The following is a 12878-nucleotide window of genomic DNA, read 5'->3' as shown; positions in this document are numbered from 1 at the left end:
ACCGCCCACCAAACAACCCGCCGTTCCTACCCACCAAGTAGGGCACGTTTATTTCGAGGCCTCACTACAGCACCTTCGGACCCGTCTGGGGAGCTACAAATTACCACGCGGTCGATCCTGCTTACTTCACTTCCGCACACCAGGCTGCACATTCTAGGCAATCGCCATGGCCGATTCCTCCAATGAGCAGTCGCGGCCCAGCGTCCCCCACCGAAGCGACTCGTCTGCCCTCTCGCAGAACGCTACTCCAGTGGATGGCGCGTCGCCGCGTTCTACCAAAGGTCAGTTCTTATTTGGTTTCCTACTGTTTGGATTGCAAGCTATGGTAATTGATTCACATCACTTTTTTGGAATGGTGATTCTACCAGCGAGGTAGCTGTAGACCGTCGTGACTCCACAGTGACTAACAACTCTCTTGCTCAAACGCTGAGTCGAATCTCAAATACTACGCAAGCTATTTGGCTATGGCTTAGCTATGTGCATGTAGCAACAGGAGCAACTGCTGTGTCCGAGACCAATGAACAAGATGTTTAGCTAGTATACTGTCATCTTACCTACCAAGTGCTTGACGAACAACTGCTAACCAAGCGCTCACAGTTGTGTCCTTTCCCGACGACACTGCCATCTCCCCACTGATGATCGGGAAGAACAAAGAACTTGATCAGAGGGATTACTTGGATCTCGACAGACCCGCAAAGCATTACCCCGCAAGTGTCAGTAGAAAGAAACTCTCTGGACGGCCCTCAGTCGAGCGTCTGTCATCAACTCCCAGAGGAGTACCAGCTGAGGGTAACCCGTCCTTGTCTTCCCTGCTTTCGGACAGCTCAACAGATGCTCCCCATGGACAACATGCGCACGAGAATTTGTTGAAGCAGGTAGGCACTTGGCTCAAGCACGAGCGAAGCCGACGTCATGCACGGAGGGCAAAACGCAAAGCCGCCAAAGAGGGCGCCGTCGAGGAAAAGACCTCGACTGTTGCTGATGAGACGACTGAAGAGCCCATCGCGCTTACTAGGACTAGCTCTTCGTCATCCCACGGTGAGGACTCTCTCGACCAACTGGCGCACATCCTCGAGAAGACTCTAGCTATGAAGCCAGCCGACGCTAAAAAGAGGATGCAACACTTCCGCAGGTCTTCCACAGGCTTGAAGCGACACTCTGCAATTTCCCTCGACACCGACTATTTCGAGTCCGTTGACCAGCTGGTCCCGAGTTGCGAGGCCATCTTGGATAATTCGAAGACTATGGCATACAACGTGGACGAGTCAGATGCCGAGTCGGCCCCAAAACTATCTGACAAAGAAGCACGCAAGGAGAGAGAGGCGTGGACCAAGTTTCGAGCTGAAATCCTCCGTCTGGCTCATACTCTGAAGCTCAAGGGATGGCGCAAGGTGTCGATGGAGCAGAGTAATGAGATTGATGTGCAGAGGCTAAGTGGCGCATTGACGAACGCTGTTTACGTTGTCTCGCCTCCTAAGAATCTGCAACTTCAAGAGCAGGGCGAAGATGGCCAGCCAAAGCCAAAGAACCCTCCTCCGTAAGTCACCTTGAATGTGGGCGAAACAAGTCTAACAATTTCTAGTAAGCTTCTGCTACGTATCTACGGTCCTCAGGTGGAACATCTGATCGACCGAGAGTCTGAACTACAAATTCTTACTCGCCTCGCTCGAAAGCGGATTGGTCCGCGCCTACTTGGTACCTTCACCAACGGTCGCTTCGAGGAGTTCCTTCATGCAAAGCCGTTGACCGCAAAGGAACTGCGCAACGCAGAGACTTCAAAGCAGATCGCAAAGCGTATGCGAGAACTACACGAGGGTATTGATCTTCTCAAAGAAGAGCGAGAAGCTGGTCCATTCGTATGGCAAAACTGGGATAAGTGGGTTGACCGTTGCGAGCAGATCGTCACTTGGCTTGATGATCAGGTTCGCGAGAGCAAGCAAGACCCTGCGTTAGCCCCTGGCGACAAGTGGAAGAAGCGTGGTTATGTGTGCGGAATGGAGTGGCCAGTTTTCAGGCAGATGGTTGAAAAGTATCGGAGGTGGCTGGAGGAACAGTATGGTGGTGCAGACAAGATCAACGAGCGGATGATCTTCGCTCATAACGATGTGAGCCAATTTGTTCCACCCATTGTTTGTAAGCTAACTTTGCATAGACCCAGTATGGTAACATCCTGCGTATGGTGCCAGAGGGCGAGTCGCCCCTACTGCTTCCAGCGAACCAGCACAAGCAGCTTGTGGTCATCGACTTCGAGTACGCCAACGCGAACCTTCCGGGTCTTGAGTTTGCGAACCACTTCGTAAGATATTTTCGTTCATCCCTTCAATCCTTCACCGACTCCTCACATATTCGAGGCCTGTACTGACCAAAACGTAGACCGAATGGACATACAACTACCACGATGCCGATGTACCGTGGAGGTGTAACACCAAGTACTACCCAACCGTCGAGGAGCAGCACCGCTTCATCCGAGCATACCTAATGCACAACCCCTCCTACAAAGCAGCCGGAGGCTACACTTCCAACCCCGCTACCCCCCACCTAGGCCCTCTCCCCTCCTCAGGAAGTACAACCGCCCTAGCAGCGACCGCCGCACCCAGCAACATCTCCGCCTTCATGCTCGACTCACGCGCCCCACCCGGCTCACAGTACCAAGAGCAAGAAGCCACCGCCGAACGCCAAATCGAAGAAGAAACCCGTCGCCTCCTCGCCGAGACCAAACTCTGGCGCCTCGCCAACTCAGCCATGTGGGTAGCCTGGGGCATAGTCCAGGCCCACGTCCCCGGTCTCCCCGACTTCGACGCTTTGGACAAACAAGCAAACGCGGATGCATCCACCAACAACCCCAGCGGCTCAGCCGCCGAACTAGACAGCGCGACAGCAGAGATACGCGCCGAGGCGGGTGCCGAAGGAGGATCAGAAGAGAAGTCGGGGGCAGGGATCGTGAGTGAAAAGACAGCGACGGAGGGAGGGGCTACTACGCAAGGAAACATGACGCAAGCGGAACAGGATGCTGACCTTTTCAAACCACAGGATGAAGAGGAGTTTGATTACCTCGCGTATGCTAATGATCGCGCCATGTTTGTTTGGGGCGATGCGATGCGCATGGGTATTGTGAGCCCGGAGGAGGTGCCGGAGGAGTTGAGGGGTAGGGCTAAGGTTGTGGAGTACTGAGGTGGCAGAATGAGAGGGCCGAGTTGATGGCGGCTCGGGACGAAGGATGTCTTCTGTATAGTGAGCAACGCGTCTCGGGACCAGAGAGTCTTGGGAGCTTTGCAAGGGGATGCAAGTGTGTGTAGCTCAAAGGCTCCCTACTGCATATATTCCCTAAAGCACGAATGTCCATGTATGATGGCAAATGAAAAATGACAAAAAAAGACCCCAGTCGGAAAAATCGTCGAGAAAATCGTGAGATTTACATGAACAGTGATTCATGACTCCAACACAGTTGCTCACACTGGTATATTCCCCAAACGCCAAAACACCAAATCCAACCTATTCCGACCCACCAAAATCAGATTCACACACCCAAGTCATCTCAGCTCGTATCCATAGCATCTTCATCCTCATCCCCTTCTTGTATGCCTTCGAGCCCCTCCTCCTCCTGTTGCTGCTCCTCCCTCTGCCCTCCCCTGTTATCACGCCCTCCCCTATCCATCGCCTCAACCAACCCCTCCAACCCCCTAACCTCCTCACTCCCCACCCTACTCCCGCCCTCCCAAACCCCTTCAACCCCATCCTTCGTATCCACACCCCGTCTCTCCAGCACGCGTTTACTCTGACTTTCAACGTAAATCTTGCGTTCGCGGGTTAACTCCTCCTTATCCTTAGGCTGGACGTGGGTATGTGGTGAGGAGGCGTTGCTGGGTAAAGCGGTGTTTGCTAAATGCGGTTTTAGGCTTGCGAGGAGTTGGCGGAGGTAGGGGAGTTGGGTTGTTGTGAAGGTGGTGTGGGTTGTTAGGGGTGTGTGTGTGGGTTTTGTGTCTCCGTTGCTGTTCTTCTCCAAATTCTTCTCTCCGTTTGTGTGAGGTAGCGATTGTATGCCTATTTCCTTCGCAGCAGGCGCATGCGTCAGGAAGGCGAAGGGCGCTGCTTGCCCCTCCTGCTCATTGTCTCCGGCCGTCGAGGTAAGGGATTCGCGTTTCGGCAAGGTAGACGGTGTGAGTAGGGCGCGTAACCGTGCTATTTGTGTCTCGTTGCGCGTTTTTTCAGCGAGGAGAGCGGCGTTTAACTTTTGTGTTTCGATCAGTTTGCGGCGGAGGGTGTAGAGGGCTTCGGGGGTGAGGGTCGAGTTTTTGGAGGGCGGTTCGAGGTTCTAGTTTGTGTCAGCGTTGTGTTCGTCGTGTCAATTCCATCCATTCTGCCCTTTCACTGCCTCCAAATACCACTGTCTACCACCGTCTCTTCAAACATACCTCATAATGCCCCAACCTCACCCACTCCGCGAGCCCCTCATCCTGGCCCTTCCCCCTGCCCAACGCAAAAACATTCCTCAGTGTCCAAATCTCCAATTTATCAAAGTTCTTGTCCACGGCGTTCTCCATGAGCGTTTCTAGCTTCAGCACGCCCTCTTCAATTTCCAATCGCGCTTCTGGGTATACATCGTTTCCGTCTTCGTCTTTGGCTGGTGTGCGGTTTTGCGAGGCGTAGAGGTCGGCGAAACCGAGGAGGGAGGGGTCGGCGGAGGAGAGACCGGTTTCGAAGGAGTCGGTGCAGCGGTAGAGGACTTCGTTTATGGCGTTTATTATGTCGTCGATTAGGGACTGAATTGATGTTAGTCCAAGAACAGCAGATGAGATTCTGGTACGAGGAGAGTGGTATCATGGAGTGTGTAGGAGGAATTGCAGACACCCTCTCAGTCCATCCACTCCATCTTCCCCGTCCCCTCCCACCATCCCACCCCTCCTCTACCCATCACCCAAGAATCATACGTACGATAGGAGGCCAAGTAAAGTGCTCAGTAAGCAGCATATTCTCCTGCTGCTTTGCGCTCGCCATCTTGTCGTTTCGTCGCAGCGTGGCCGTCGTTGTCGCAAATGCGCGTTCAGCACCACCGTTGTTTGCGACACGCGCGCGCCGAGGGACGTGTTTACTGCGGGCCCGCTTCCGGGATCTGACTGGACGGAAGACAAGGGTCGAAGGGCTCGCGCTAGTGGGGTCGCGTAATTTGCTGGGTTGGGATGCGTGCTGTGAGAGTCATGTGGATGGGGGGTGTGGGTGGTGAGGGGAGAGTAAGTCCGCGGAGTTGTTTAGATTTCTCTTCATGTTGTGTTGCCCTGTCGTCATAGCTGGAGATGCTGTGAGTAGGTCACGACATCACCAGCACAACAAATCCTCACGTCGGCGCAAACAACGATGCAAAGATGAGATCCTTCCATAAAGTGCAGCCTATTTAGCCACACCACTACTTCCAAACAACCAAGCACGGCGGCTTGAAAAAATCCTAAATTATACAAACGTACAGCACGACTCCATATCGTCCATACTGGAAAGCTAGTTGCTTTATCTCTTTCTCTGTCTCTCTCTCTCTCTCTCTGGTAAAGGTAGATCATATTCGCCAGTACCCTCAACAACATCCACCTCGGGCTAGAATACGCACTCTTCTTCTCCTCTCGCACTCATGCCGCACGCAGCACTCGCACTCGCAAGGCAAGACAAGAACAAGCCAAATAGACAGATAATACTTTTCTCCCATAATCGGCTCGAAAGCACATTTAGAAAGAAAGCCAAAAAAAACACACACAAGAGGAGGATAGTTTGGTGTAATCCAAATATAACACAATAAAAACGCCAATCAAGAACCAGACAAAGAGTAACAAAGAGACTAGTTCTGAACCCTTTCTCTCTCTCTCTCTCTCTCTCTGTTTCTCGGTGTTTCTCCATGCGTTCATGTCGCTGTCGTAAATGCAGTAGATGTGAAGCCAGTCAAAAAGAAAAAGGGAACAATACCACCCACCCGCCCATCAACCCAATTATCGTACTGTTTGCTTGCTGCTCATGCCCGTGAATCCTATAAAAAGCGCGGCGGAGCTGGGTAATCTGTTAATCTATACAAAGACACATGTCCGTCGAATCCATCCAGACGGAACATTGTGTGTGTCGGTCAAGTTCGCAGATTCGCTCAATACGCTCGCGACTGTTGATCACGGAACCTCCGCTCTTCTTCCTGGCGGCGGGCCTTCTTCTCCCGCTCTAGACGGATCTTGTGCGCTTCCGTTCCGTCGTCCATGAGGGACTCTTTGAACCAAGGGTGTTGCAGTGCTTCCTTGGCTGTTATCCGTTTCTTGGGGTCGTAGACGAATATTCGCCGGAGGAGGTCGAGGAATTGACGGTTGAAATCGGTGTGGGCTGGTATTGTTTCCTGGGAAAAGTTAGTCGACTACCAAACGAACAGTGTGACGTGTGACTACGTACGGGAAGCTTCTTCATCGCCTTGACGTATTTCTTCGAGGCTTTGTTGGTGTCTGCGTTGGGGTAGTCGAGTTTGTAATTCTTGAAGTATCGAGCAGCACTAGACATGTCAGCAACGTCATGGATATAGCTCCGTGTCTACTTACGAGCTCGAAGAGTTGCGTGATGAACCGCGGTCTTGCTTGTAGACCGCTCGCACAATGTCTCGATCGATCTTGCCACTGCAAACAGCTTCCATCATCGCCAGATGCTCGAGGTTGTCATGCGTTTGAAAAAGGGCATCGCCAGTGAAGAATTCGACCAGGATACATCCTATACTCCAGATATCGCAAGGGAAACTCCAGCCCAGGTTGAGGATAATCTCAGGTGCTCTGTAGTGGCGGGTCGAGACAACCGAGGAGTGGTATTCGTCGTTGAACGTCGCTGATCCGAAGTCGATGAGGCGGATCTCGGGGTCAAGGAGGACCTTGCGATGCCGCGCTGTCCGGTTCACTGTTGTTGACGATGACGGTACAGTCCTATTGTACGTAAAAGTCTGATAATTGTTGTTGACAAGCAGGATGTTCTCCGGTTTCAGATCGGTGTGGATGAGGTTGAGGTCGTGGAGGAAGGCAACGCTGGTGAAGAGCTGTTTCGCGAACTTCTGGATATGAGAGCTGGGGAATGGGACAAAGCCGTTCGACTTGAGGAAGTCAAACACACTTTGTCCATAGAGATCGGTGACGATGCAGATGTGGTTCCGGAAGTCGAAGCAATCTCGTAGGTGAATGCACCGGTTGATGTTGTGCTTGTCGTTGGATGCCAGTGTTGACAGTACCCGCAGTTCGATACGGCTGGCATCTCGGTATTTGGGCACTGATCGAATGACCTTGATGGCGCAATTTGTGCCTTTCCGTCTGTCGTAGGCTTGGACGACTTTGCCAAAGGTGCCCTGGCCGAGCAGTTTTGTGATCTGGTCTGATGTCCTTTGTCAGTATCGTTCTTCGGGGTATCGATCGTAGAGACCTACATCTCTCTGTGAGGTCGGCCTCTGGTACTACAATGTAGTGGCCGTCGTCGTCATCTACCTTTTGGTCTTTCGTATATGACTTCTGGGGCACGTTAGTTCGAGTCCCAAGAGAGGATGCGCGGGTCTTACATCTGGGACAACCTGTACGTAGACGTCCTTCGCCTTGATTACCGGGTTGGGCGGCGGCTGGTACAGGCTGAAGGGGTCGTCATTGTCCAGCTCCCGTCTTTTGGCCTGCTTTGCTTCATCCTGCACCACAGCGCGTGTGCGCTTGCGCTTCTGGCCCGCTGCGCTGTTGTCGAGAGGCGAGATGTGGTGGCCGTTGCTGACCTGCGAGCCTAATGACGTCGGCGCCGTGGTGTTGAGCGCAGAGGTAGTGCGGTCGGTGGACAGTGAGTGGTTGGGAGAGTCGTAGTAGGGTGTTTGGGTGGTGGAGTAGGACGTGTGCTGGTTGTAGACGGGGTCGTATGCCGTGGATGCGGTCGTCTTGCGCTTCTTGTCTGTGTGGCGCGCGGTCGGGTTTGTCGCCGTGCGTGACGAGGGCGCGTGGTTGCGAGGCGGAGGCAGCTGGGGTTCATCGTCGTCGTCGTCGTCAATAACAATGACCTCCTTCGGGATGCCGTTCCTGTAGAAGTCGGCCCAGTCGGGGTGCCGCCGCCGGTGGGCGGAGCCCGGGTCGTTCGCGCTCATGTCGATGGGCGGGGCCTGGGAGATGGGCGGCAGCTGGGGCGGGTGTCGTGTGTGGGCAGTCGCGTTCCGGCGAAGGTCTGAACTGGAGGAAGCGCTAGCGTAGCCGTTGTAGAGCGAGTTGCCTATCCGAGCGCCGCCGTTGGCGATCTGGGCATTGGCGATGCTGGGCTGGTACGTCTGGTGGTGAGAATAAAACTGGTGATGGGGCGGGAGTGTGGCCGTGGCGGTCGAGGGCGTCGACATGGCTGGGTGCGTCGCTGGGGGTGGTCGAGCCGACGTCGTGACGCTACTCGTCTGCACAGGCAAGCGGACCAAGCACGTCGGTGAGGCGGCCAAACGGCGCGACGGGGGCGCCGAATTGGGGGAGCGTCGTCGTCGGGATGCTCAGTCGGCGCTTTTGCGTGCTGGGACGCTTTGTCGCAGCCAGCAGAGGCGTTATCGCAGGCCTGGGCAGTGGATGGTGCTGCTGCGGAGGTGCTGGAGCCGCGGCTGGAGGCAGTGCCGGGGCGGGCTACGAGGCGACTGAGGGCGATGGGGGTGCACGCTGGGAAGAATGGCGGGCGTCGGACATGCCAGAGAGGTGGTGAAGCGTTGATGTCGCCGGGTGGAAGCAGGCGAGGTTGAGATCACACTTGTTGCGGAGTCTGTGGTGAGAACCGGCCTGTGCGGTCCACATGGAGCGTCATTCGTTCAATCTTCTCGCGGCACGCCAGCGACGTCTCTCTTTCGCGTCTCGCGCCGAACTCTGCCTTGTCCCAATTCTGCGGCCCAAGACTCGACACTGCTCTACGGCACTCTATTTGATGGCAATAATCCCGCAGCGCTTGTCTTCTGCTGTTGCTAGATGTCCGCACCCAGATCATGTGCCTGCAGCGCGTTTGGCGACAGCCCGCCTGGTGAAAGAGAAAAGCCGCCCGAAGCCCATTAATATGTCTTCGGTCGCTTGCAAAAGAGGGTGGCACGCCGTCTCCACTCGACCTGTCTGGATTCCCTCGAACTCAAACATTACCAATATCAAACATTCATCATTAATTCACGATTACATTCATCGTCTTCACACGTACATTCCACCATATGCATCGCTCCTTCCCTCCCGCCCTCGACACTGCCCAGGTGCTGAACCGCGCCCAGACCACCACCCTCCGTCGCAGACATCTGACTGAAACCGCTGCACAAGACTTGCACCCAACAATCAAAGGACCTCCGTAATACTAATCCCTACACCGCGTGCGGCTCTAGCACCCATTCCCCATCAAACAAAGCCCTTGTGTGACCGCTCTGCAAAGTGAAGCAACACGCCCATGGTCACGAGAAAGACCAAGACAATGATCTGCGATGCTGCCCGGGCACGCACCTACAAATGTCATCTGGTTACTGTGGTAGTAGTCGTCGAGCCTCTACCAGCCTACGTGACGAGCGCCCCGAGAGACATGATGGCATGGCAACAACCCCGATCCCGTTTCTCGACACTTTTGTTGTGATCAAAGTTCGAGGTGTTCAGGGTCCATCCTGATTTGGCTATTTCCGCGATGCCGCTTTCTAGATGCACATTCCCGGTTCTTCGCGAACCTTAGAGGCGAGGCTTGAAGGATACATACAAGGCGCGGTCCCTGCCGCACGTGGAACTGCACTTGCTTCTGTTCACGGGTTGCTTCTTTATCATGACGCAATATTCCTCCTATTCTACTCCCACCTATCTCACCTATTCCACCCTGACGCCCACGTCCGAAACGCTGATGTGAGCCTTCTCTCACCCGCGGTTGGTACCGCCTGCCTATCCACTGGCTTGGCTGATGGAAGGTTCGATGCACGCTGCACTCCGCTTCGAAGGATAACGTCATGGCCCCCCAACGTTTTCCCCACTCCTACACTACAATTTGTAGTCCAAGACGAATGACTGGAGTGAATAGCGATGCACTGCCTCTGGCTATGTCACTGCGGATGAATAATGCACTGGTTCTGGACGATTGTTGCCGCTTGCGCCGTCCTGGTGATTTAACCGCCAAGGCGGAGTCGTGACACGATGGGTGGCCTGTGCGCGGCTCGGATGTATGGCAGCGGACTTTCAACGCTTGTCTGGCGGACATGTGGGTAGAGAATGTGTTTTGCGAAAATGCACTTTGCTTTACTTTTATATCGTTGTTGATAAAGAAGAATGTGTTGTTGTTGCTATGTGTTGTATGGGTCTGGCACTGAAACGAGATATATCCCGAACGCAGTACAACATCTTCGAAAGTCTCTATGTTCCGTCATAAAGGGATTTATATTCTGCGTGGCATGTCCAATACGCATTACACATGTTGTCATGATATAAACAAGTGTTCAACTCCTGTCCTATACTATCTAGCTCGTGTCAAATAAAGACCACGATCAAAACATGAACGTAAACATATATCTGGACCATAATAGGTCAAGGAAAGTAAGAACAAAACCATGCGCTTCTAACATGAAAATGCCCTTTTGGTCTATAGCCTAATAGCCGTTTCCAGTGCAATGAATGATTCAGACAGCAGCCCCAATGCAGTTTTGCACATGAAATTGACAGAGTCGCGAAAGAATGCCAGTTTCAAAAAGCCGATCCCGGAAAAGACTTTATGGAGCCGCCGCGCATATGCTGAGCACAAAAGCCTTCCGTGCAATGAAAAGAAAGAAATCAAGGAAAATCGTTATCGTTCGTTGCCGAGAAAGTACGGTCGGATAGCGGTCTTCGCACAACGGGTCAAGACAGTGCGACGTCGATGTTTACAACTTGGGCGTGATGCTGAGCTCCTCAAAGAAATCGACAATCGTCTTAGTGATGCGCTCCACGATGAAGTCGACGTCGTCATCGGTGACGTTGTATGCAGGGGCGATGATGATGTGGTCGCCGCGAATGCCGTCAACCGTTCCGGAACCTGGGTACACATATACATTGTATCCATCCTTCAGCCCTGCAGAAATGGTTAGTGATGAAACAATCATCCGAAACAGATGAACTTACCAAGCTCATGTACCCTCCAGGTTACTGCGACTTCTGGATCAAAAGCTGCCTTGGTGAGCTTGTCTTGCACAAACTCAATCTGTCGTTGTTAGTAGTTGCACTACGACTACCAGGTGGTGTTCAGACTTACCCCTATGAAGAGACCCTTTCCTCGGATGTCGAACACGTTGGGATGATCGCCCAAACGAGCTTGTAGCTTCTGCATGAGCTTCTCCCCTTTGTCGCGAACATTTTCCAGAAGATTATCCTGTTGAACAATCTCTTGAACTGCGAGACCAGCAGCGCAAGCAGTCGGGAAGTTCTGGAACGTATGGCCATGGGCAAAGGCGTTGTCTCCCATCGCATCCACAATGGTTGGTCCGACCAGCATCGCGGAAAGGGCTGCATAGCCGCCTGCGATACCCTTGCCTACCAATTGGATATCTGGAACGACGTCCTCTTCTTGCCATGCATGCATATAGCCGGTGCGACCCATGCCGCACATGACCTCATCCAGAATCAAAAGTACGCCGTATTTCTTGCATACTCGCTTCATCGCTCTAAGGTAGCCGGGTAGTGCGGGGACGCAACCAAGTGCCTGTAGCCATGTGTTAGTCACCAACGAACGAAGAAACAGAGTCAAACCAACATACCGCGCCAACGACCGGCTCCATCACGAAGCCTGCTACTGTATCAGGACCGAGATCAAGGATCTTACGCTCCAACTCATCTGCGAGTCGCTCGACATATTGAGCTACTGATTCTCCCTTCTTCATATCGCGGCTAGGATTACAAGGAGATACGAACTGCGTCTTCTCAGGCAAAATCGGTAAGTAAATCTCTTTGCGGCCTTTGTGTCCACTGGTTTCGAGAGCACCAAGAGTCGCTCCGTGGTAAGAACGATCGCGAGCAATGAACCAGCTGCGTTGAGGTTGCGGATTCGGCTTCAGCTTGGAGTGATATTGGTAGGCTAGCTTTTGTGATGCTTCATTAGCTTCAGAACCTGATATCTGTCAGCTTGGTTTCGGGCGTGAAGTTTGGATTATCTTACCAGACCCATAGAATACCACTTCTTTCAGCTTGTCATCGGTTGATTCAAGAAGAAAGTCTGCGAAATCTTCCACTACTTCGGTGTGAAAACTCATCGATGCGGCATACCCAACTCCAGACTCTTGTTGCCTCCTTACTGCCTCAAACACTCTTTCATCCCTATGACCAATGTTTGATACAGCGGCACCTCCAGATGCGTCAAAGATCTTCCAGGCCTTCTCTCCATCTACCACCGACAGCCAGTTGCCCGAAGCGCTTTCCAGAAACAACGGAGGACCTCTTGCACTGCGTTTGAGTAAAGGACTACCAAGATGATCGCGACCTCGGCGGGCTCGACGGCTGCGAGAAGTGACGAGCGCAGGAGCTGAATCCATCGATCCAAGTGAGACGCTGCTCTGAGATGCGGGACTAGAACTGCCGCTATCGACAATCAACAAAGCTGGTGCCATTGTTGCTAGATGGATTTTGGTAACAGTAAGTAATAGTCAGAGTTGTGTGGAGGAAGGGGAAGGATTGATATAGGAAACGGTGTGTGCAGTGTTGAATGTATTCGCACAATGCCTTGAGAGACTGGAAACGCAGGTGAATGATGGGTGACTTTATAGTCGATTGATAGTAGCGTGAGCTAACCACGATGCGTATGGTAACCCGACCGGTGAGGCGTCCTCTTGGAGTGGAGCGTTTGTGGTGTAATCAGGCTCAGGGTCACTAGAACCACACTTTGATTCTCGGCAGATCATCTTCAGCCCTGAATTCGGGCCG

At 53.1% G+C, this 12878-nt stretch overlaps 4 protein-coding genes across 4 annotated transcripts; 1 reads left to right on the top strand and 3 right to left on the bottom strand.

The window, feature by feature from the left end:
* Nucleotides 1-166: 166 nt before the first annotated feature.
* On the top strand, nt 167-3171 carry J4E88_008656 (uncharacterized protein; the record flags this gene model as incomplete). The annotated part of the gene is made up of 5 exons (XM_049402265.1): nt 167-281; nt 598-1537; nt 1583-2105; nt 2153-2296; nt 2374-3171. 5 exons carry the CDS (start codon nt 167-169, stop codon nt 3169-3171), a joined length of 2520 nt encoding a protein of 839 aa, XP_049251936.1.
* A 364-nt stretch (nt 3172-3535) lies between these two features.
* J4E88_008655 (uncharacterized protein) lies at nt 3536-4995 on the bottom strand (the record flags this gene model as incomplete). Its single annotated transcript, XM_049402264.1, has 3 exons — nt 3536-4312; nt 4413-4760; nt 4933-4995. The coding sequence occupies 3 exons, from the start codon at nt 4993-4995 to the stop codon at nt 3536-3538; spliced, it is 1188 nt and encodes a 395-aa protein (XP_049251935.1).
* A 1123-nt stretch (nt 4996-6118) lies between these two features.
* On the bottom strand, nt 6119-8350 carry J4E88_008654 (uncharacterized protein; the record flags this gene model as incomplete). The annotated part of the gene is made up of 5 exons (XM_049402263.1): nt 6119-6358; nt 6412-6508; nt 6555-7365; nt 7418-7499; nt 7547-8350. 5 exons carry the CDS (start codon nt 8348-8350, stop codon nt 6119-6121), a joined length of 2034 nt encoding a protein of 677 aa, XP_049251934.1.
* A 2499-nt stretch (nt 8351-10849) lies between these two features.
* Nucleotides 10850-11842, bottom strand: J4E88_008653 (uncharacterized protein; the record flags this gene model as incomplete). The annotated part of the gene is made up of 4 exons (XM_049402262.1): nt 10850-11001; nt 11088-11166; nt 11218-11664; nt 11720-11842. 4 exons carry the CDS (start codon nt 11840-11842, stop codon nt 10850-10852), a joined length of 801 nt encoding a protein of 266 aa, XP_049251933.1.
* Nucleotides 11843-12878: the final 1036 nt, after the last annotated feature.

Source organism: Alternaria novae-zelandiae (genome assembly GCF_023758075.1).
Source record: "Alternaria novae-zelandiae strain BMP 2774 chromosome Unknown scaffold_20, whole genome shotgun sequence".
Lineage (NCBI taxonomy): Eukaryota > Fungi > Ascomycota > Dothideomycetes > Pleosporales > Pleosporaceae > Alternaria > Alternaria novae-zelandiae.
This window is presented reverse-complemented; position numbering and strand designations above follow the sequence as displayed.